The 20,059-nt window shown below is 43.9% G+C and overlaps 5 protein-coding genes across 10 annotated transcripts; 3 read left to right on the forward strand and 2 right to left on the reverse strand.

The window, feature by feature from the left end:
• Positions 1-30: 30 nt before the first annotated feature.
• LOC132794506 (ARF GTPase-activating protein Git) lies at positions 31-3,550 on the reverse strand. The gene is made up of 9 exons (XM_060805001.1): positions 3,391-3,550; positions 3,036-3,224; positions 2,257-2,972; positions 2,045-2,201; positions 1,902-1,987; positions 1,556-1,843; positions 992-1,182; positions 509-929; positions 31-443 (listed from the first exon to the last, which is right to left on the reverse strand). Exons 2-9 carry the CDS (start codon positions 3,208-3,210, stop codon positions 240-242), a joined length of 2,238 nt encoding a protein of 745 aa, XP_060660984.1. The 5' UTR covers positions 3,211-3,224; positions 3,391-3,550; the 3' UTR covers positions 31-239.
• A 269-nt stretch (positions 3,551-3,819) lies between these two features.
• On the forward strand, positions 3,820-6,629 carry LOC132794505 (elongator complex protein 2). Its single transcript, XM_060804999.1, has 6 exons — positions 3,820-3,995; positions 4,056-4,818; positions 4,876-5,433; positions 5,490-5,793; positions 5,858-6,370; positions 6,431-6,629. The coding sequence occupies exons 1-6, from the start codon at positions 3,873-3,875 to the stop codon at positions 6,558-6,560; spliced, it is 2,391 nt and encodes a 796-aa protein (XP_060660982.1). The 5' UTR covers positions 3,820-3,872; the 3' UTR covers positions 6,561-6,629.
• Positions 6,630-6,826: 197 nt separating this feature from the next.
• LOC132794507 (involucrin) lies at positions 6,827-7,713 on the forward strand. Its single transcript, XM_060805002.1, has one exon. It carries the CDS (start codon positions 6,855-6,857, stop codon positions 7,599-7,601), a length of 747 nt encoding a protein of 248 aa, XP_060660985.1. The 5' UTR covers positions 6,827-6,854; the 3' UTR covers positions 7,602-7,713.
• A 1,108-nt stretch (positions 7,714-8,821) lies between these two features.
• Positions 8,822-11,904, forward strand: LOC132791886 (drebrin-like protein). Its single transcript, XM_060801003.1, has 5 exons — positions 8,822-9,383; positions 9,460-9,911; positions 9,974-10,150; positions 10,432-10,913; positions 10,976-11,904. The coding sequence occupies exons 1-5, from the start codon at positions 9,129-9,131 to the stop codon at positions 11,206-11,208; spliced, it is 1,599 nt and encodes a 532-aa protein (XP_060656986.1). The 5' UTR covers positions 8,822-9,128; the 3' UTR covers positions 11,209-11,904.
• A 258-nt stretch (positions 11,905-12,162) lies between these two features.
• LOC132791885 (BAG domain-containing protein Samui) lies at positions 12,163-18,608 on the reverse strand. Of its 6 annotated transcripts, none has more exons than XM_060800997.1 (4): positions 17,450-18,606; positions 14,284-14,392; positions 12,957-14,169; positions 12,163-12,894 (listed from the first exon to the last, which is right to left on the reverse strand). In XM_060800997.1, exons 1-4 carry the CDS (start codon positions 17,741-17,743, stop codon positions 12,561-12,563), a joined length of 1,950 nt encoding a protein of 649 aa, XP_060656980.1. In that variant the 5' UTR covers positions 17,744-18,606; the 3' UTR covers positions 12,163-12,560. The 6 variants fall into 6 exon arrangements, with proteins under 6 accessions (XP_060656980.1, XP_060656984.1, XP_060656985.1 ...); XM_060801001.1 differs by lacking the exon at positions 17,450-18,606 and adding an exon at positions 14,818-15,007; XM_060801002.1 differs by lacking the exon at positions 17,450-18,606 and adding an exon at positions 14,725-14,745.
• Between the last annotated feature and the right edge of the window lie 1,451 nt (positions 18,609-20,059).

Here is a 20,059-nt window from a genome sequence, read left to right on the forward strand (position 1 = left end):
GTTATATTGAACATGTATTGAACAAATCGCTTTATGTAAAACATTTATTAATACAAATATTAAACTGAAAATAAACATTTGCTTCATTTGGCAAACAAATTTGTGAATTCGTTATTCAATTGAAGGAAGCACTTGGTGTTAGTGTCAGAGGGATTAATACTTTTTTTCAACTTTAAATGCTTTCGGGTTGAAACTAATAACTAGTAATATGTGTATCGTTAATTATGTGCTAAACATTGTTAATAGAACTGCAACACCAGCGTCTTAATGGCACTGGCTATGTGAAAGGCGCAATCTCGCACCTCCAGCGTATTTGTTTGTATCGCCTGCTTGTCATCCGCCTCAATTGATTTCTGTAAAGTCTCACACTCGTGCTGAATGAGTATATTCTTGCGTGTCAGCTGCTTCAGAGTCTCTCGTGTGGTTTCACTCGCATTCGGTGGCTGTGGCGGTTGCAGGAAATATATTTTAGACTATGCAATTGATCGACCTTCCCGCTCTAACTTACCAGATTGGCATAGAGTGCTATCAAATCAGTCACTGCGCTGCGTATGCGTTCGCCATGCGGCGCTATCGATTGCTTCTCCGCCTCGCAGGTGGGATGCATGGCCTGAATGAGCTCCTTGAGGCAGCGTGTCACCAAATCGGAACGCACTTTGACCTCCTCACCAAATGGCTTGCCATCGCCAGCCATTTGATACATGCTCGTTGTGTTGCGTACATCGGTGTTGCCCTTGGCAAAATTGGATGCCAAACGTCGTTCATACATGCTGGCGGGTCTCTTGATGGTCGACTGTGTCGATGAAGCATTCGACGAGGCGCTGTCTCCCCCAGCTGCGGCTGCAGCGACAGCTGAGTTGTTGCTGCCCTCGGGCAAAGAAAGCGGCTCGTGCTCCGAGTCGGGACTGTTGAGGCTCAAATCAATGCGACTAACAACAAAAATAAACACAAATTATAAATTGTAAATAATAAAGAAATAAAGGAATCTCACAGTGGCTCATCGTAGACGCTGTTGTTCGAGGCGCTGCTGAACTTCGATTTGAGCTGCGAGTTCTCGCTGGACAGCTGCTGGACCACATTCTTCAATTGACTGATCTCAGATTTGTATTCGTTGATCTGCTTGCGCAGCGTTTCCATTTCGTTTTGTGAGTTCGCATTGCGCGGCGGCGTATGAACAATGGCCTGAGTGAACAAAAGAGTAAATAAAATCATAATTAAATCATAACAAAATCAACTTAATAACAAGTAACTAAAAACTATAAATGAACATTTCGTATAGATTTAAACTACACTTTAAACAGTAGCAAACTCTACATTTATTTCGATTATTTTTTTCGACTAGAAAAGCTTACAACTAAATGGGGTTCATCTACTTGTTCGACTGCTAATGAAGTTGGGCGCTTATAGTTTTGTATAGTTTATATGTTTGGAGAGGAGCAGTTGGAGCTAGGCACTACATTGACCAGTTGGAACACTTGATGGTTTGTGGCAACGCAACTTATGGCTAACCAAAGCTATTGTTCAGCTTGAGTATCTTTTGACGCATTAAGTTTACCTGCTGGGCCATTGGCGGCACCGGCGCATAGTCATCATCGCTGGCCACTGGATCGTAGATAGGCTCATCGTCTGACAGATTCGGATCATGCATGCTCTGCTCAAACGAGCTGCTGTACATGGTCGAATTGTTGCCATACGGCAGCAGTTGCAGCGACTGTGTGGGCAGTGGTGGGGCATCCAACGGACGCAGATTGGCCATGTTCTGGCGACGCAGCGCATCGATGAGCACATCGGTCAACAGACCGGCGAATTCAGCGCGATTGAAGCGTGCCAGCTTCTGACGACCCTGTCAGAGAATTAAGCTAATTAGTAAAAAGTGTATGCAAAACATGGCGAGGTCAAACCTGATTGCGTGTGGCGCTCAAAAATGGATTTGCCGGCAAAAATGGCACCGTTGCATGTTCGGCATTGAGTGTACTCGTTGACCAAACTGTTTAATACAATAAATTAGTATATAAGTATATAGTTAACAATGCTTTCGACTCACTGGCTTCGCATTCGCGTCGATCGACTTCGTCGTAGAGATCCATGACGAGCTCTTCGAACATTTTGTTGGGCACCAGTTGCAACTTGCCACGCGCAATCTTCAGCTGCTCACTAATCTCAGCGCCATTGGTCTCCGGTATAATTAAGTGGCGACCACTCTACAAAAGCATCATAGGATTAGTTTAATTTTAAACAATTTGAAATTAAACTCACGGCATGATCGGGTTTCTTGCCACCCATGAACATAATAAGTCTATCGGTTACATCGTACATGGCGTCCAGCAGACGCTCCGCTATGGTGCTGTGATTGTTGGCCTTGGCCAACTCCAGCGGCGTCATGCCATTGCTGTCCAATGCATTGACATCAGCGCCATAGATAAGCAGCATTTCGATCTGCGAAGCCTGTCCAAACTTTGCAGCCATGTGCAAGGGCGTTGAGCACTTCTCTTCATGATAGTAATTGGGATCGGCGCCTTGCACCAGAAAGCGCAATGAAGTCTCCAGATTACTGGTGCGGACACTAGCATGCAGCTGCCGGCTTAGCTCCTGCTCCAGATTGTTGCCACCGCCGCCGCTACTGGAGTCATCGTCGTCCTGCAAGCTAGGCTTGAGCACAAAGTTCAGATTCACGTGCTTGGCCTTGATGAAGTCCGACTTGGTCGGATGCAATGCATCCTTGGGTGTTGGCTTGCGCCAGCGTGGCACATGCTTACCGCCAGACGAATTCGTGGCGCCGTCGAGCAAATGATGCTCCCAGACGCTGTTGGCACCGTGCGCGTTTAGAGAATTCACAAAATTCAACACCGATGGCTCCCAGTTGCCTTGGCGCAGTGACTTCACAATAGAAATATGACGCCCCAAACTGCGATGCACCGAACAGCAGTCGGCGCAGAGCAGAATGCCGCGATTTATTGATGCCCAAGAGGGATCTAGTAGTGTCGTACATAAATATTAGTGTTGATGCGATCACCCATCCACCTCCGCGCACTCACCCGTTGCTCCACAATCGCCGCAGACTTCGGTTTGCAGGCGTGACTTGCTGCGCGACATTATGTTGGCCGATTTACGTCTACCGCTGCTGCCTAATGTCGATGAGGGCGTGGCCTCCAACTCTGGCGCTATAAATAACTTCTTATGCGCTTCGATTATGCTGCTGGCGAAACACATTCATGCATTTTTCCCTAGACACAAGATAGCGATAAAAAAAAAACAAAAACACCAAAATTATTATGATGTGCAGTGACTCAGAGCACTAAGAAAACTGTCAGTAAACTTTGGATCCACTATGTGTGTGCGTTTATGTGTAATTGTGAGCAATGCTACAATCGAATCAATTATGCAAATTACTTTTAATTAAACGCGATCGCCTTGTTCTGCTGCACTTTTTTTCTTTACAATAGTGCGCTCATTTTTTTTCCACCGCACAAGTGTACACACAAACAATGTTTATTTATAAACAGCGCAGAGTTGTCGCGTTGCTCCACTAAATATTGATGTTGTTTATGCACAAGGAATTTCACTTAAAATTATTATTTAATGTGTAGGTAATACATTTTTAATTACTCAAATAAAATAATTTTGCACTTAAGCATACAATTTAAGCCATAAATACAAAAATTTATTTGTTGTGTTTGTATTTATTTTTTTGAACAGCGTTGTATGGCAACACAGTTAAACAACAATATAGTTGTCTCGCTTTTACCGACGCAACAGCTGTTTGATTAACAGCTGAGAGCCGCCGTAGTTTTGCAGCCATTGAACGCTCAGTGAACACACGTGTAAAACAACAATAAGCGAATATATAAATATTAAATAAATATTAAAATAGCATGCAAATTACAAATTTGTACACTTCGGTGGCCTGCAATCGCACCACAGAGTGCGCCGATTGGGGTCCAAGTGGTTTAATTGCCTACGGCGGTTGTAATGCAGTTGTTGTGTTAAATCCACGAGTGAGTCGTACAACAATAACAATATTTGTGATTTTGTTTGTAAGCTATTAATTATTGCAGTACAATGGCAATTCAGCCAAGATACTGTACACATTGGTGGAGCACACGAAGCGTGTGAATACCGTCAAGTGGCTGGATGAACAACATTTACTTTCGGGCGGTGATGATGGCAACGCAGTTTTATGGCAATTGTATGACACCGGTGCTAAGAAGCGTATTGTGCTCAAGGGACACTCAAGTGGCGTCAATGCTGTAGATGGCGTACGATTATCAACGGAGCTTTGGTTACTGGCTACTGCAGCCGCTGATAACAGCATTAAACTGTGGCATCTGCAACAGAATGATGAGATCAGCTGCATTCAAACTGTGGAGCTGAATGGAGGCTTCGTTTTCTCGTTGCGCCTCACATTGTTGCCCCACAGTGATAAGGCGCTATTAGCAACAAGTGGGGATGACGAGACCGTGTCTCTGTGGGTGCAACATCCAAGTGATGCGTTTGAAAAAGTACATACATTGAGCGGTCACGAGGATTGGGTGCGTGGCCTCGATTTTGTCCAGGATGGCGATGATTTGTTGCTAGCCAGTGGATCGCAGGATAACTTCATACGTTTGTGGCGCATTGCGCCACGTACAGAGCAACAGGTGCGTGAGAATGTTGTCGACATTCTCAATTTTAACGAAACAGACACTGGAGAAATCCGTGTCGAGGAGAAGATTATTCAACTGAGTCAAGAATCGTGGTATGGAATCACGCTGGAATCTGTGCTCTATGGCCACGAAGGTTGGGTCTATGGCGTTCACTGGCACAAGAACGTCAATAATGGTAAGCAGCGTAAAATATATCCCTTGACAATGTTAATTTAAACTTCTTTATATTCAGAACTTCGACTACTCTCAGCCTGCATTGATAAAACGCTGATCATTTGGGCGCCCACCGAGGAGGGCGTGTGGTTGGAGCAGGTGCGCGTTGGCGAGGTTGGTGGGAATTCTATGGGCTTCTTTGGCGGCAAGTTCTCGCACGACGGTCGCTCAATTATGGGTCACAGTTATCAGGGCGGCTTTCACATCTGGAATCAGAGCGAGAAGCACGCACAACGCTGGACTTCGAATGTGATTGTCAGCGGCCATTATGGCCAGGTGCGTGACTTGGCCTGGGAACACGATGGAAGCTATCTGATGACTGTGTCGGCTGATCAAACGACACGTCTACATGCGCCTTGGATTCAGGGTGAACAGACGCCCACGTGGCATGAGTTGGCGCGTCCTCAGGTGCATGGCTATGACATGCAAACGCTGGCGCTGCTCTCGCGTTACAGATTTGCCAGTGGCGCCGAGGAGAAGATTGTGCGCACATTCCAAGCGCCTGCGAATTTCATCGAGAACTTCAGACACATTTGTCGGCTGGAGAACGATGCGGCGGGCGATGCTCTGTTGGATTGTAAGTGATGATGACTTAAGCATACCTTCAGTTTAGTAATTTACCTTTTATTGTAGCTTTGCCAAAGGGCGCATCGGTGCCCTCGCTGGGGTTGTCTAACAAAGCGGTCTATACAGTGGAAACACCAGAAGATAAAACTGCCAAGGCCAAGGATGAGTATCCAGACAACTATTTTGTGCCCATCACGTTGCAAACGCCGCCGCAGGAAGAAACGCTGATGCAAAACACATTGTGGCCAGAGCTGCAAAAGCTCTACGGACATGGCTATGAACTCTACGCGTTGGCTGCCACACCTGATGGTACAATGTTGGCCTCCACTTGTCGCGCAAGCAATGCTGAGCATGCACAGATAATACTCTGGTAAGCTACAAAGAGAGTCTTTAGTATTTAGAAGAAGTCGAACATTGTGGTTTTCGCTTTGCAGGAATACAGCCAACTGGAAGCAGCTGGAGAAGCTAAGCGGACATCAGTTGACGGTGACACAGCTGCGCTTCTCTCCAGATGCGCGTTACTTGCTATCGGTGTCCCGCGATCGCCGCTGGTCATTGTACGAGCGACAGGAGCTAAATGAGCCGCTCAGCAGCTATGCGTTGGTGGCCAACACGGACAAGACAAATGGTGTGCATACAAGAATTATTTGGGCATGTGATTGGTCGCATGATGGCAAATATTTTGCGACCAGCTCACGCGATGGAAAAGTGGTGCTGTGGACTAAGCACGAGAAGCAGCAACAGCAGCCAGAGAAGAGCTCACTGAATGGCTGGCAAGCGGCTGGTTTGCTGGAACTTAAAAATGAATCTATTACCGCTGTGAGCTTTGCTCAAAGCTGTCTTCCAGATAACAGCTATGTGCTGGCCATTGGCATGGAGAGCGGTCTCATTAAGATCTATCAGTTCAGCGAGGGCAAGTTTCAGCTCAGTTATGATTTAAACAAAGAGTAAGTGAAGTTAATTAGTAGCAATTACAAATATCAGACTATTTATTACTTCTTTGACAGCTTGGCACATCATTTGACGGTGAAGCGTTTGCAGTTCCGGCCAGGTCAACAAACTGGCAACATGCAATTGGCCAGCTGTGGAGAGGATCATTTGGTGCGCATTTATGACATTACACTGACAACGCATTGAAATTGTATAAATAGGGGAGAAACCAAAACAAAACAAAAAGTAAACGTTTAATTACAATGTCTGCGAGTGTTCTTTGTCTACAACTTATCTAATCACATATGTAATTGGCCATGTTTCGCTGTCAGGCAGCTTCAGTTTTCTGGCTGTGGCGTATCTGATAACGCAACTTATCGATGCCTAATTAACCCGCAGGGAAAATTTGCACACACAAAAAAACCAACAGCTTCTCTTTGCGACTATTTAAGTTGCATGGCCATCAAATGAAAGTCATAGTCTTCTTCACAGTCTACAGAGATGAAGGTCGCAATTTTGATAGCTTTGGTTGCTTTGGTGGGTAGCAGCGTTGCCATGACGTTGGCCCGCAACGAAACTCCACGTTACGGCAAACCCGTGGTGGTCGATGCCACGCCCAAGTTTGATGTATCCAAATACGATCACATTGTGGCTGAGGTGCGTCCATTGGGCGTTAAGCATCAGGAGCGTGAAGAGCTGCAGTTTGTTGATGAGCAGAAGCCCCACCATGAGGAGCAGCAGAGACCTCATCACGTCGAGCTGGAGATCAAGCAGCAGGAACAACAGAAGCCACACCACGTGGAGGTGGAGATCAAGCAGCAACAACAGGAGCAGCAGAGACCACAACACGTTGAGCTGGAGATCAAGCATCAGCAGCGCGAGCAGGAGAGGCCACAACATCTGGAGTTGGAGATTGTTGCAGAACATCAGCAGCACCACAGGCCACAACACGTTGAGTTGGAATTCCATCAGCAGCAGCGCGAGCAGGAATCCCCCAAAGTCAAAGTGGAAATTCACCAGCAGCAGAAGGAACAGAAGCCACACCATATCGAGCTGAATATCCATCAGGAACAACCACAAGAGCGTCCTCATTATGTCGATGTGGAGTTCAAGCCTCAGCGTCCTGAGCCACATCACATCGAGCTGGAGCTGGTGGCCAACCAGCATCAGCAGCAGCCACAGAAAGTCCAGTTTGCAAATCCTCAGGACTTCGACATGCTGCCACATCATCTGCAATTGGCTCTTTAAGTGAGGCGTTAGACAGACGGCCCACAGCCGCAGTTTACAATTTCCGGTGTAGAAAACTTTTGCTGAAAATTGAGAAAACTCCATAATAAAAGAAAAACAAAACTGCTGCATACTTACAGGCGCACTCCATTTTAGTTGTAGCCACGCGCCATTGCTGACCTTAGCCTGCAATTGGTGGCAATACCGCCACCGGATTTGGTGTAGTCCATTGGTCCAACGTTTTGTATCTTTGTGCACTTGGTTGTATTTTAAATCTGATCCAAGTTGTTCAACCGCCTGCGATGGGCATAATCCCCTGTAATTCACAATGCGGTCAAAAAGTGAACTATTGAATTGCATTTGGGCCATTTGTTGCAATCTTGATCTACATAGTCCTAACAAAAGTTTTGCTTTGGCGCAAAATTTGTTTCCGTTTCCGCTCAAACGTTGATACAACTTTTGTTTAACTTTCATGGTATTGTATTGCATTTGGGCCATTTGTTGCAATCTTGATCATTCACTTTTTTTTTACTTTATGTTATGTTGTTTTCATTTTGCTGCCACTTTGTTGTTGTTTTTCGTAATTTGCATATGATAATTTTCAATTGTCGATAACTGTTAATGCTCTTAAAAACTTCTACAAAAGTTATTACTTTTGAAAGGTAAGGGAAGAGTGACGTAAGAATCGCGGAAGTATCGTAAAAAGATCGCGCAAGAGACGTAGAATGATCGCTCAAGAAAGAGGTTTCCTGCTAGAATCGCAAGGGGATCGTTTCTGAACGAATTGGTTAATATCCTGCAAATCAGAAATAAGAGGAGTTACTTAATGAATAATAAATTAAATTTAAACCAATTTTTAATTTTCGAATGCTCTCATTGTGGCATATTTTATTAAATTTATCATTTTTGGTTGATTTGTTTGTAATGCATTGACGCGCATAAATAATTTCTTTTCAATCAAGAGTTTGCCAATAGTACAACTTTCTAAAAATACCAACAATAAAAATCGTTGTTGGTTAAAAATATTATCGTATTAAATTTTTTTTATTTGTAGCAACTAAATATAAATAATAAAACACATGTACAAACCTAAAAGATTTATTTGAAGCTCTCTCAAGTGCAATTCAAATTCAAACCAGAGGTGCATTTAATGCATTTCCTTCAATAACGGAATAATCGATAAGCGCAAGTTTATCGAAAGTGCAACTTATCGTTAACATCGATATTATATCAACAAAGTTTATGTGAATGTGTGTATGTTTCTGCCACTGCAACCGATGTGCGTTTTTAATTAAAAAAAACTCCAGCCAACAGAGAAAATAAATTAAAAAGAGCGGGGCGTTGGCTTACTTCAAATCTCGACTTCAGTGACGACACTTTAAAAGGGGCGCGAGTGAAAGTTTCGCTGCAGACCTTAATAATCTTCGATTTCTCGCCTTAAGCGGCTTTGTTCAAGGTCGTTGGCAGTCTTTGAATAGACAGCGACGCGACAGAGAGGAGACGCAAGTCCACACAGTTATCGTCGACAGTTTCGCGAATCCAGAGACAATGGCCATTAGCTTTGAAAAGCACCGAACACAAATTTTGGACGCCTGGAAGGATGTTCTCGATGACAAGAGCACTACGAATTGGTCACTCTTTGGCTACGAGGGCCAAACGAATGAGCTGAAACTAGTGGCCAAGGGAGACGGCGGTGTGGAAGAGCTGAGCGAAGACTTGAACAGTGGCAAAATAATGTATGCCTTTGTGCGTATTGAAGACCCCAAAACGGGTCTCAATAAATATTTGCTGGTGAACTGGCAGGTGAGTGAGTCAACTTATTTTTTCTTTTGCTTTACCGTTATCTTATCTGATCGTTATCCACGGATCCCATGTACAGGGCGAGGGCGCACCTGTGCTACGCAAAGGCACCTGTGCGAATCATATTCATGACGTCAGTAAATTGCTTTCGGGTGCCCACCTGACGATTAATGCTCGCAACGAGGATGACATCGATCTGGAGCGGCTGCTCAAGAAGCTGAGTACGGTTAGCTCGGCGTACAGCTTCAAGGAACCGCGCGGCATGGTAGATGAGCAGAAGGCGCCGGTTGGCACGAATTATACGCGAGTCATTCCCACCAAGGAACTGAATGCAAGCGTTATGCAGGATTTCTGGAAAAAAGAGGAGGCCGAGGAGAAGCGTCGCCTGGCCGCCGAGAAAGACGCCAAGCGCTTGGAGCTGCAGAAGCTGGAGCAAGAGCAGCGTGCACGCGAGGAGAAGGAGCATAAGGAACGTGAAAAACTGGTCATCAGCACAACAAAATTGCAACCTGCCCATGTACCCATAAAAACGTAACTATTCGATGAGCAATTTGCTATTGGATTAACATATTAATAATGTGTTTTATGTGCAGCTCGCCACAACCTTTGAGTCCAGAGAAAACATCCGCTACCTTTGCCAACAACCTGACGGATGCGGAACGTATGCGCCAGGCGCGGAACCAGGAGGCACGAGAGTTGATTGGTTCGCGGGTGGGCGCTGCCAAAGCCATGTTCACCAAGCACACCAGCGAGGGTCAGCTGCAATCGAAGTAAGTTCGTAAAAGAGTGAACCCTTGTCACTGACTCACCACATAGTAATAGATTCGTACAACATTCTTTGTTTTTACGTAGATCGTTAGGAATTTTTTAAGTACTAAAATGATTGAATAAGCTCAAGATAGGTAACGCTTCCATGAAATTATTGACAAAAGTCGTGAATCACTTATCAAGAGACTCGTAAAAGTTGTTGTTGCATAATGACTATTTGCAGTCACTCGGTCTGGAAAAATAATTGTATATGTACTTAATCTTTTAACTTTGTATTTTGCAGACTTAACACACAGCCGCCGGCGAAGCCAGCACGGAATTCCATTGCACAGCGCATCAATGTGTTCAACAATAGCGATACTCAGGGCCCTGTTGCCTCATCACCGCCCAGATCCATTACACCTAACAAGTCGCCAGTGCGGGCGCCAATTGTAGTTGAAGCGCCTCCCGTTGTGGAGGCGCCGCCGGTGGTTGCGGCTGTTGTTACGAGTGAAGCTATAAGCGAGGAGGAAGCACAGCCAACCGAGGATCTACCGCTGGCTCATGAGAGTGAACAGTTCTCCACGATCAAGCGGTCACCGCATAGTAAATCAAATTCATTGCAATCACAGTCACCCGATGAGACGACATCCTCGAACGAAACCGATACGGCTGTCTACAAAAAGGACGAGGAGGAGGAAGAGGTGCGCACCAAAGTGTCGGTGACTGTGCAACAATCGCAATCGACAAAGACATCAGGACTGAGCACACTGGAGCGCAATACTTGTAAGTTAAAGTCAACTTAGTTAAGAGAAACCCACATTTTATTTGAGTTTTAATTGTTGTAGTAACGGATTTGGTCAACGAGGATGACTTCATATGTCAGGAGAGTTTGGGCGACTTGGGATTGCGTGCGCGCGCTTTGTATGACTATCAGGCTGCTGATGAATCAGAGATTACTTTCGATCCAGGCGATGTCATCACGCACATTGATCAAATCGATGAAGGCTGGTGGCAGGGACTGGGTCCCGATGGAACCTATGGACTTTTTCCGGCAAACTATGTCGAAATCATTAACTGAGCTGAACTGCAATGGATGGCAAAAATGCAAAAAATGGAGCGTATCTAATACGCCAACTGCATGGCAGCTATCATACACTTTTTGCTAGATATCTACAACAATAACAACAGCCATAACTCTTATATAGCTGTACTTTAACGATCATATATCGGAACTACTTAAATACACAATATATATCTACCTACATATATATATATGTTACAATATAAAATGGCTGCCCAGTAATATCTTGAACAATAATGCAATCCATACACTAACTAAAACTATATACACATACCTAATAAGATTTCAAATTGCCTAGAAACGACTATAACACATGCACCCATGCAACCATGGTCAATACCCGATGGATGACATGGCTGCCTTCCATTTTTATCAATCTACATTCATACTGATTATTATACATATTATATTATATATATCTTATTGTTAACCATAAGATAGATTTCGAAAAATGTAAAATGTTGCGTCCTTTTTCAGAAATATTTCTTAATGCACATGCACACACTTTTGTATTTGTATTTTCATAAAATGTATAATGTTATAATGTCCCTAAGTGTGTAAGTCGCAAAATCTTGATGATAAATTCCAAAACAAATGATGCTCAGCAGTATTGCAGCAGTTTTTTTTTTGTACGTGTATTATATATTGTGAACAATATCTACATTTATTTTAATAATTAGTAACATAAATAATTATGCATAAGTGTTTTTCTTTCTCCTCGTTGTTGTTTGCTTTTGTTTTTATTGTTAACAATGTTTTGTCAAGAATCCCGAGCCCCGTTTTCGATGTAGCTTTGTATGAGATCATACTCTGGCTCCGATTTTATCTCGATATAATATATATATATATATAAAAACTGCACTTATAAGCCAGTCGGTTAACTGTATTCGCAATATGCTTTAACATTCTCTATTCGCAATTGCAATTGCAGGCACTTCATTTTTTATGTAATTCTTTTTTGTTTAACATCATTACTTATTGCCTAATGTACATACATATGCATCGCGAGTTTCTATTTATGCGTGTGAGTGTGTGTTGTATGTAAAATGTGTTGTTTTGTTATGTCACATGAGATTTTAACACTGTACTTATTGTTTATTATGTATCTAATCAAATACTAGCAAAGAGTCCTCCCTCCACTTCACCAACATCCAATCTCTGATGATGCTTCCTTCTATCCCTTTGCCGCACATTTCTTCAATCGAAAATTTGTCATCGCTGTCCGTATAAGTATTTTATAAGTAAATTCAACATTCTTTGTAGCTCCCATTTTCTCGTTAATATTTGAATTTGGTTGAGTTGCGTAGCTGCCTCGAAACGGTCGCCTTGTAAAGGCGCTGTTGTGTTCATCATTCGGACTTCTCGGTCAGCGTTGTGGTCTCACTCTCGACCTTAGCGGCGCCATCGACCTCAACTGTGGACGGTTGCTGCTCGGCATTGGGTGTCGCGTCTGTCACAACGCTGGGCGGCGGTGGCAGGGGGATGGGCTCTTGAATCTTGGTAGCATCTAGCGGTTGTGGCGTTGCTGGCTCTGCGACAGCTGCTCCTGTCTCTGCAGCTTCCTCTGGACTAGCTGTTTCAGCAGCGGCCACAGCAACTGTGTCGGAAGACTGAGTGCCAGAAGCAACTCTGCCATTCTCCTCGGCCTTGGCGTCCAGCACATTGACGGATGCCTGAATGCATCTAAAATAAAAAATCACCATTAGTTTAAGTTTGTCGTTTTAAGCAAATAAGAGTTCACTTACTTGATGGCTTCTTTGCGGGCTAGCCGAATGCTGTCCTTGCCATTGGTATCGATGGTGTCCAACTTAAGCAGATTACGCGTTAGCATCTCATCCAAATACACATACTCCTTGTCCTGGCGTGTGCCCTTGAATTGCTCCACCTTGGCCATCAGCTCCAGCACATCGCGTTGTATGTCCTGTATCTTTTTGATCGAGTCCTGTGTGTGTGGCGTCTGTGGCGGCACACCAGCATTGGCCTCTGCACCCAGTTGTTGCTGCTGCTGTTGTTCTGGCTGTGCCTGAGTATTAAGTGGACCAGGACGCTGCGCTTGAGTGGGCGCATTGTAGGCTGCCTGTGGCTGCGACTGCGCCTGAGCTGAAGCCGAGGCATAAGCCTGTGCTTGTGGCTGCGCATTGCCTGCGTTCTGATTTGGTATCTCCTTGTGGGCATTGATGATGGGCTCCGTGCGACCCTCGACAAAGATGGGTATGGTGCGCACATAGCTGCCGCCGGGCGTCTGTGGTGGCGGCGGAGTTTGTTGCTTTTGTTGGGGATGCGCCTGCTGCTGTGGCGGATAGAAAGATCTCTGAAATTGTGGCGGCTGCTGCTGCTGCCCTGCACCATAGTTTGTCTGCTGCACTGGTGGTGTTGTCTGAGTGCCAAATTGCTGTTGTTGATTTGGATGTGGATGCTGCTGTTGTTGGTACTGTTGATTCAGTTGCTGCTGCTCTGGTGGCGGAGCAGAGTGCGAGCGTAATGCTGGATCCTGCTCCGCGGCAGACTTAACACCCATGTCCATGGTGTTACGCAGTCCGTGCTGGTTTAGATTCACAGTTGGCGCACAATCGACCTCAGAGCGACCGGCTGCTGGGTCTTCCGTTTGGATGGCCGCATCGCACAGACGCTTCGAAGGCGACTGCACAACTGGATGTTGCTGAGGCTGCGGCTGCTGTTGCTGTTGGGGCTGCTGATAATCTTGCTGATAGTACTGCTGCTGTGGATGATGTTGTTGCTGCTGCGGCGGCTGATGCTGCTGCTGTGGATGTTGTTGTTGTTGTGGATGCACCTGCTGCTGCGGCTGGTGGCGTGCACCAAAGCCCGCTGGTATATACTGACGGAACTCCGATGGCAGTCTATTGAAGAAATCATCATCGTTGTCCATGTGAGTGTTGCCACCACCGCCGGGAATACGACCACGGCGACCCATTGTCGACATCTGTGGGAATCCAAAGTCTGCGGCATCGTCGAAATAATGAGAAAAATCATCATCAGCATCGGCATGCATTAAGTGCGGCTGGGGATTGTTTAGAGGGATATGGGGGGGATCGTGGAAACTATTCCGCTTACGTGTGCCGCCAAAGCCAGCGAAGGGATCGTGATGCATTCGCCCCAGTCGCGAGCGTGGAAACATATTATCCATATCCATGTCCATATCGGGTTCGAATCCAAAGGTCGGCTGTAAATTCAAAATCAAATTATTAGATTAAATTCGACAGTGATATAAAACCAAAAAACAAAAAAGAGCGGCATAGCTCAGTGGGCGAATTGTTTATAAATAAGCGCATGATTCATTCACACTCAATCGCAGCCATACACCATATTTGTTGTCACACACACATGCTTGCACATATGTATAAACCTCAGGTCGAGTGTTGTATATATAACAAACAATAACAATTTGCAGCTTCAGCAATAACAAGTGACGTCAACGTATAAATAGACGCTTGTCTAACGTGACAAGACGAGCACTTAATGCACATACACACACACACGCACACTTGAACACACCTTTAGCAATAATGTGTGTAGTAGAAATTAACAGCTGTTCGTCAGCACGGACGCAAAGTTCAATTGACAGTAAATGGGCCTGCCTTTCATTACCTATTTCAAGTTAATTGTTTGCTTTATCAGTAAACAGCGAGACAGCCAACGAACGTTTTACAATTCTCTTTTGCGCTTTGTATTTCTTTTTGCTTGTTTTTTTTACTTGTATTTCCGTTTACGAGATCGAGACGCGATGCGATGCGACGTGACGTGACGCACTCCGTTCAACTGTTTTCTTGTGAATGAGCGGCCGGCTGCTAACGTCGGGCCTTTTATAGTGAAGCAGTGAAACCCAACGAACGCCCACGACGATGTGCCGAAGTTATACTAGATTATTCTCGCAACTTCAGCGTGGGTTGCTCGACTTGGCGTGGAAATGGACAATTAATGCCTTTGCTTGTTCTATTCGTGAGTGTATATATTTAATTTATGATGTGTAATGCGCTATTAAATTCCAAAAACCCTTTTAATGCAATACAATTTAATGCAATTATGAGCCATCGTAATCCAATAAAATACACACACACAAATTCGTTATCATTAACAACAACGCTTTGAACACTAACAATTGATTGATAAGGATTTTCAATTATTCAGATTGCTGACCAATTGCTCGCTCAGCTGTCAAAGTATCGATAACTTTGAAGAGCATTATCTAGGATTCCGATAGAAACTGGTTGAAGATTTTTGACAGGCGATAAATGATAGCGTTTGTGGAGACTGGAGAGTTTTTAAATCAAAGTGTTGCAATCGATATTTTCGATACGTCCATGCTGGCTGTCATTATCGTTATCATTAATAACCAAATAATTTAAAAATAATTAAATAAATTAATTAAATAAATGACATCATAAGCAAGAAGTAAAATAAACAATCTAATATTGCAACTATATATTGGAAGTACGTAATGGGGACACCAGAAGATTTCTTATTAGATAATCCATTTTTTCAACTATGCAAGCAAAGTAAAGCAAAGCATAAGAACTAATTCAAATTATTTCGAAAATTTTTATTTTAATTTCGGGAAGATTCGAATTCCTTAGATTTGTGAATTTCTGTATTTTTAATGCCTAATCTCTTCGATCTTGTCATTCAATAATGAATACTGTTTGGTTTCTAAATAGGGAAACGGATTAATTAAATATTTCGAAATTATCAACAAAACTAAAATGTTGCGGAAGTCAAGAGTATTCTTTAATATTCCAGATTTGTTTGTGAATGACTTGGACATCATACATACATTCTTATGTACATATAAAGAAAGCTGACTTTAAAATAAAAAAAAGATTCCCTACAAGTAAAACTATTTGCTGAAAGTAAATATTGTAAATATCTTTGCGATGAATAAAATAAAAAATTGAAATATAAGATTTTCTATGTTTTACATATTTAAATAGTAAATTAGTTTAATCTGCAGTCAATTAAAATATATAAATAGAATACCAGTAAAGAAAACTGTGCTAGCTAGAATAAAATTAAATGGAAATTCTCTAGAATGTCGAATTTAAAAGGAAATTGACTAGATGCTTCCACTGTGCTGATCTATAATATAAACAATAGATCGGATATGCAATTCTCAAAGTCAACAATTGCATAGAAATGTTTATAGAAAGAGATTAACTAGATTAAGTCACTATCCGATGCGTTTATTATGACGATCGTGCAGACAACGTCACGGCCACGTTGCGTTGCCCAACAAGTTGAGCAACAACTGTTGCCGCCCACACGCATTCAACGTGTGTACATAATATACATATATGTATGTATGTATGTATGTGTGTATATTGCCATTTAGACACCCACACATATGTACATCATTTGAGTATGTAAGTTGGTGCACCTACAACACAGCGACACAGCAAACAGACACGGCTGCGACACAGTCGGAGAAACACAATTTTGCTCAGCGCTGTGATTTTTGTTGTTTTTGTATTTCCTTTTTTTTAATAAACTCTCGCGCTCGCTCGCTGTGAATCTCTGAGTGTAGCTGCTGGGCAGAGCATTCGGGTTTGTCTATCATCGTGTATATTCTAGAAATTGTCGAATATTTTTATAACGAACAAAAAGAACACAAGACAACAAAAAATGTTCTTGTTCATAAAACACTTGATACTTGGCGCATGGCGAGCAATAAGATTAGGTGGCCAATCAGCATTTACTCTTACTTGCTCTTGAAATGCCTGCCTGCCTGCTTGTGGGAAATTTCCGTACGTGGTGGCACATTAATCATACGCCGCGTTGACTGCAAGCAGGCAACCCGAGTAGGTCAACAGTGTGTGCACACATACTTGACACACTCTACGTAGGGGATGAAACTGCACTACATACCAGCTGATTGCAGGTGCGAGTGTGAAAGAGAGAGAGACTACACATGCACACACACACGCACGCACAAATACATATATGTGAGCTCCAGGGGGTCGAACGCAATTCACTTTTACGCAACATCGGCGCCTTGTTTATTTATATAGTACACATATTGAGTATGGGAAAAACCAGCTTTTGAAGGATTCACTACAATAAAAAAAAACCAGCGTTTCATCATTGGAACGAATTAAATTGCCACTGTCTTGAGGTGAAGGCAATTGTCGTTAACAATGATACAACAATAAAAGCGACCTTGTCAGGCGCCAATATACACGATACTATATTCGTCTACGACCTTGGCGACGTCGATTTTTAGTCTTACCTGAAAATGTTGCTGCTGATTTGTGGGAACCTGGTGATGATGCAGTGGCTGCTGTTGCTGCTGCTGCTGCGGATGCTGGCGTGGTGATCCATATGTTGCCGGCTGCTGTTGCTGGTTGTTGTAGTACTGGGGATGCTGGTAATTCTGCTGCTGCTGCGGCGAAGAGCTGTGCATATTGCCGCCATAGTCACGATTGATGGGTATGCTAATGCCGGCTCCAGCGGGCGAGCCGTTGCCGTTGCCAGGGTTGCCGCCGCCACTGGCCTGATTTGCTGTTATCACAGTTGGCTTCATATTGTTGGCTGCCAGAAGCGAAGCGAAGCGAGTCCTGTCTATTCAAACCGTTCGTCTACGTTGCCCTCGTTGCGTCTCGAAACGCTGCGACTAATTTCGAAATAATATGCTTTGAGTTTTGTGGCTGGCGCTGTCTATGTTTTTGTCGGCCAGAGGCAAAGGCAGGTTCACCTTGAGAGCGACAACGGCGGCGGTTTTGTCCGTTGATTCTCGTATGTTCCACACACACACACAACTACACGTACACGCACGCACACAGGCACAGCCGGCTGTTGTCGATCCGATTACGATACGTTTCGATTTTCTTTTGTGTTGCGTATGTGCGATATTTATCGCGTTTGTGTCACGCTTTTGTTTCAAGCTAACTGCGGTTAGCTATTTTTTGTTGCTTTTTAGCTTTCAACTGGCATTCGCCTCACTGACTTTTCCACACAACAACAACAACAACACCAAACAATCTCTGCTAATTGCTGCGATTCGTCTTCGTCTTCCACTGCTGGCGTGATGTCACTCTTTGGTTACACTTTCTACGGCAGCTACGACGACGGCAAGCAGCTGCTCACTCTCCACAATAATAATAACAACAACAACTGGCTATTTCGTATTTCCGTTGGCCGTTTTTAAAGCGGCCTCTCTCACTCTCTCGCTTTCGGGTTGCGTTTGTGTGTGCGATATGGATGCTTTTGTATTTATATATATTCAATTTAAATATACAACACCTATAGATTTTTATTTTTGCACATTGCCACTGCACGCACACACACTCACACTGACACACTGACACGACCACGTAGTTAGTCGTCCACTAGTCCGTATTGTCGACAGCCACTTAATTTACGTCGCTTGTGTCCACACTGCTCACTGCCAAAGTTGCTCGTTGACTGAACGCAAAACGTTCGAACGCTTTCAACGTACGTTCGCTATATGGGGCTGCCTTTGGCGTCGACGCAGACCCCTCAAAGCTCTCTCTCTCTCTCTATCTCTCGTGTTAAGAACGAGCTCCCGTTCGCTCTTCTCTCTCGCGTTCTTCGTGTAGTGCTCTCATTGAGCTGCCACGCGGCCTGTTAACTTTCTTAGCGACGCTTCAATCATTGTCAGTTAAGGCCTAAAATGGTAAATGCTTTTGTTACTGTGTGCCAATAAAATGTCAATTGCACTGCCTTTCTCAATGGTCAGACAACTCTCTCTCTCTCTCTTTCGCTCTCTATCTCTTGACTCTCTGAGTTGTTGTCAGCTCATTGTGATCTGCGATCGTGGGCCACTTGAGCGCCAAGATTCATACACATCAGATTTATAAATAGCCAATGGTGGAAATAACAACTGCAACAACAACAAGAACAACAAGAGCATTCATCAGCTGAGTATCCAAAAGCAGTGCGAGAAGAGAGCCGTGAGAGGCGAGCGCAGAGCGTGCCAAATTCCACAGCCAGCAGAGTTGGCAGTCGCATGGCTTCTGGAAGCAGCTCAGAGCAAACACACACATGCATACATATATGTATGTATGTATGTGTGTGTGTATCTATTAAGCTGACAGCGCCACCTACATTGAGCGCCAACTGCGTCATGAGTTGTAGTTGTTGTTGCTGCACACCTACGCGGAAGATAAGCGGCCGCCATTAAAAGCAATCGATGTTTCTATCGATCGGCATGCGTATCGATAATGTGACAGTTTCCGTTGCGCGGCATTATAAGCTGTAATCGGAACATGTAATTGAATTCGAGCAGCTGTTTTCAACACATTTTACTTTGCCAAGTTTTGTGATGCGTCAGACTCTCGTAGACTGTCGCCGCATTTCATTGGAAGAGGTGTAGGTATGTATAAATATACGTACGTATACATAATACAAATATCGCCTGGTCACCGACACGCCTACACAACAGAACAGTGCCATGGCGTTGTTGTTGCTGTTGCCGTTGCTGTGTTGCCGCTATTTGCGTTCGATGTATTTTCCAAATGATTTTGGGCGTGGGCAACAACAACACGACGGCTGATGATCAACAACGCTGGCAGCTGAGCGTATAAAACTTAAATAATTCATATTTAAATATTGCACAAATTCATATATAAATATTTAGTATATAGAATATGTATGTATACAAATCAGAATTTGATTTGAAACAAAGCAAAACACAGCATTACTCGCATATTGTAGTAAGTAGTCACAAATTGTATAGTGTGTAGCCTCGCGTGCCTCTTATGGGGTTCTGGGTCGTCAAAAACCAAAAAAAAAAAAAAAACCGAAAAAACAAAGCCCCAAAACGGGAGCTGCTCTCGCGATGAGTCGGCAAATTGAGAGATTATGGATCATGGCAGCG

This window comes from Drosophila nasuta, chromosome 3, assembly GCF_023558535.2.
Source record: "Drosophila nasuta strain 15112-1781.00 chromosome 3, ASM2355853v1, whole genome shotgun sequence".
In the NCBI taxonomy this organism is placed as follows: Eukaryota; Metazoa; Arthropoda; class Insecta; order Diptera; family Drosophilidae; genus Drosophila; species Drosophila nasuta.

Coding starts and splice junctions, on each gene's coding strand:
- LOC132794506 (XM_060805001.1), bottom strand. CDS start 3,210: ATGTGTTTCGCCAGCAGCATAATCGAAGCGCATAAGAAGTTATTTATA. Junction 2,202..2,256: donor GCAAGAAACCCGATCATGCC/GTGAGTTTAATT, acceptor ATGCTTTTGTAG/AGTGGTCGCCACTTAATTAT. Junction 1,988..2,044: donor TCGACGCGAATGCGAAGCCA/GTGAGTCGAAAG, acceptor TGTATTAAACAG/TTTGGTCAACGAGTACACTC.
- LOC132794505 (XM_060804999.1), top strand. CDS start 3,873: ATGCAAATTACAAATTTGTACACTTCGGTGGCCTGCAATCGCACCACA. Junction 4,819..4,875: donor GCACAAGAACGTCAATAATG/GTAAGCAGCGTA, acceptor CTTTATATTCAG/AACTTCGACTACTCTCAGCC. Junction 5,794..5,857: donor CATGCACAGATAATACTCTG/GTAAGCTACAAA, acceptor TTCGCTTTGCAG/GAATACAGCCAACTGGAAGC.
- LOC132794507 (XM_060805002.1), top strand. CDS start 6,855: ATGAAGGTCGCAATTTTGATAGCTTTGGTTGCTTTGGTGGGTAGCAGC.
- LOC132791886 (XM_060801003.1), top strand. CDS start 9,129: ATGGCCATTAGCTTTGAAAAGCACCGAACACAAATTTTGGACGCCTGG. Junction 9,912..9,973: donor GCCCATGTACCCATAAAAAC/GTAACTATTCGA, acceptor TTTTATGTGCAG/CTCGCCACAACCTTTGAGTC. Junction 10,151..10,431: donor GAGGGTCAGCTGCAATCGAA/GTAAGTTCGTAA, acceptor TGTATTTTGCAG/ACTTAACACACAGCCGCCGG.
- LOC132791885 (XM_060800996.1), bottom strand. CDS start 17,743: ATGAAGCCAACTGTGATAACAGCAAATCAGGCCAGTGGCGGCGGCAAC. Junction 14,393..17,449: donor ATCAGCAGCAACATTTTCAG/GTAAGACTAAAA, acceptor TTGAATTTACAG/CCGACCTTTGGATTCGAACC. Junction 12,895..12,956: donor GCCCGCAAAGAAGCCATCAA/GTAAGTGAACTC, acceptor TTTTTATTTTAG/ATGCATTCAGGCATCCGTCA.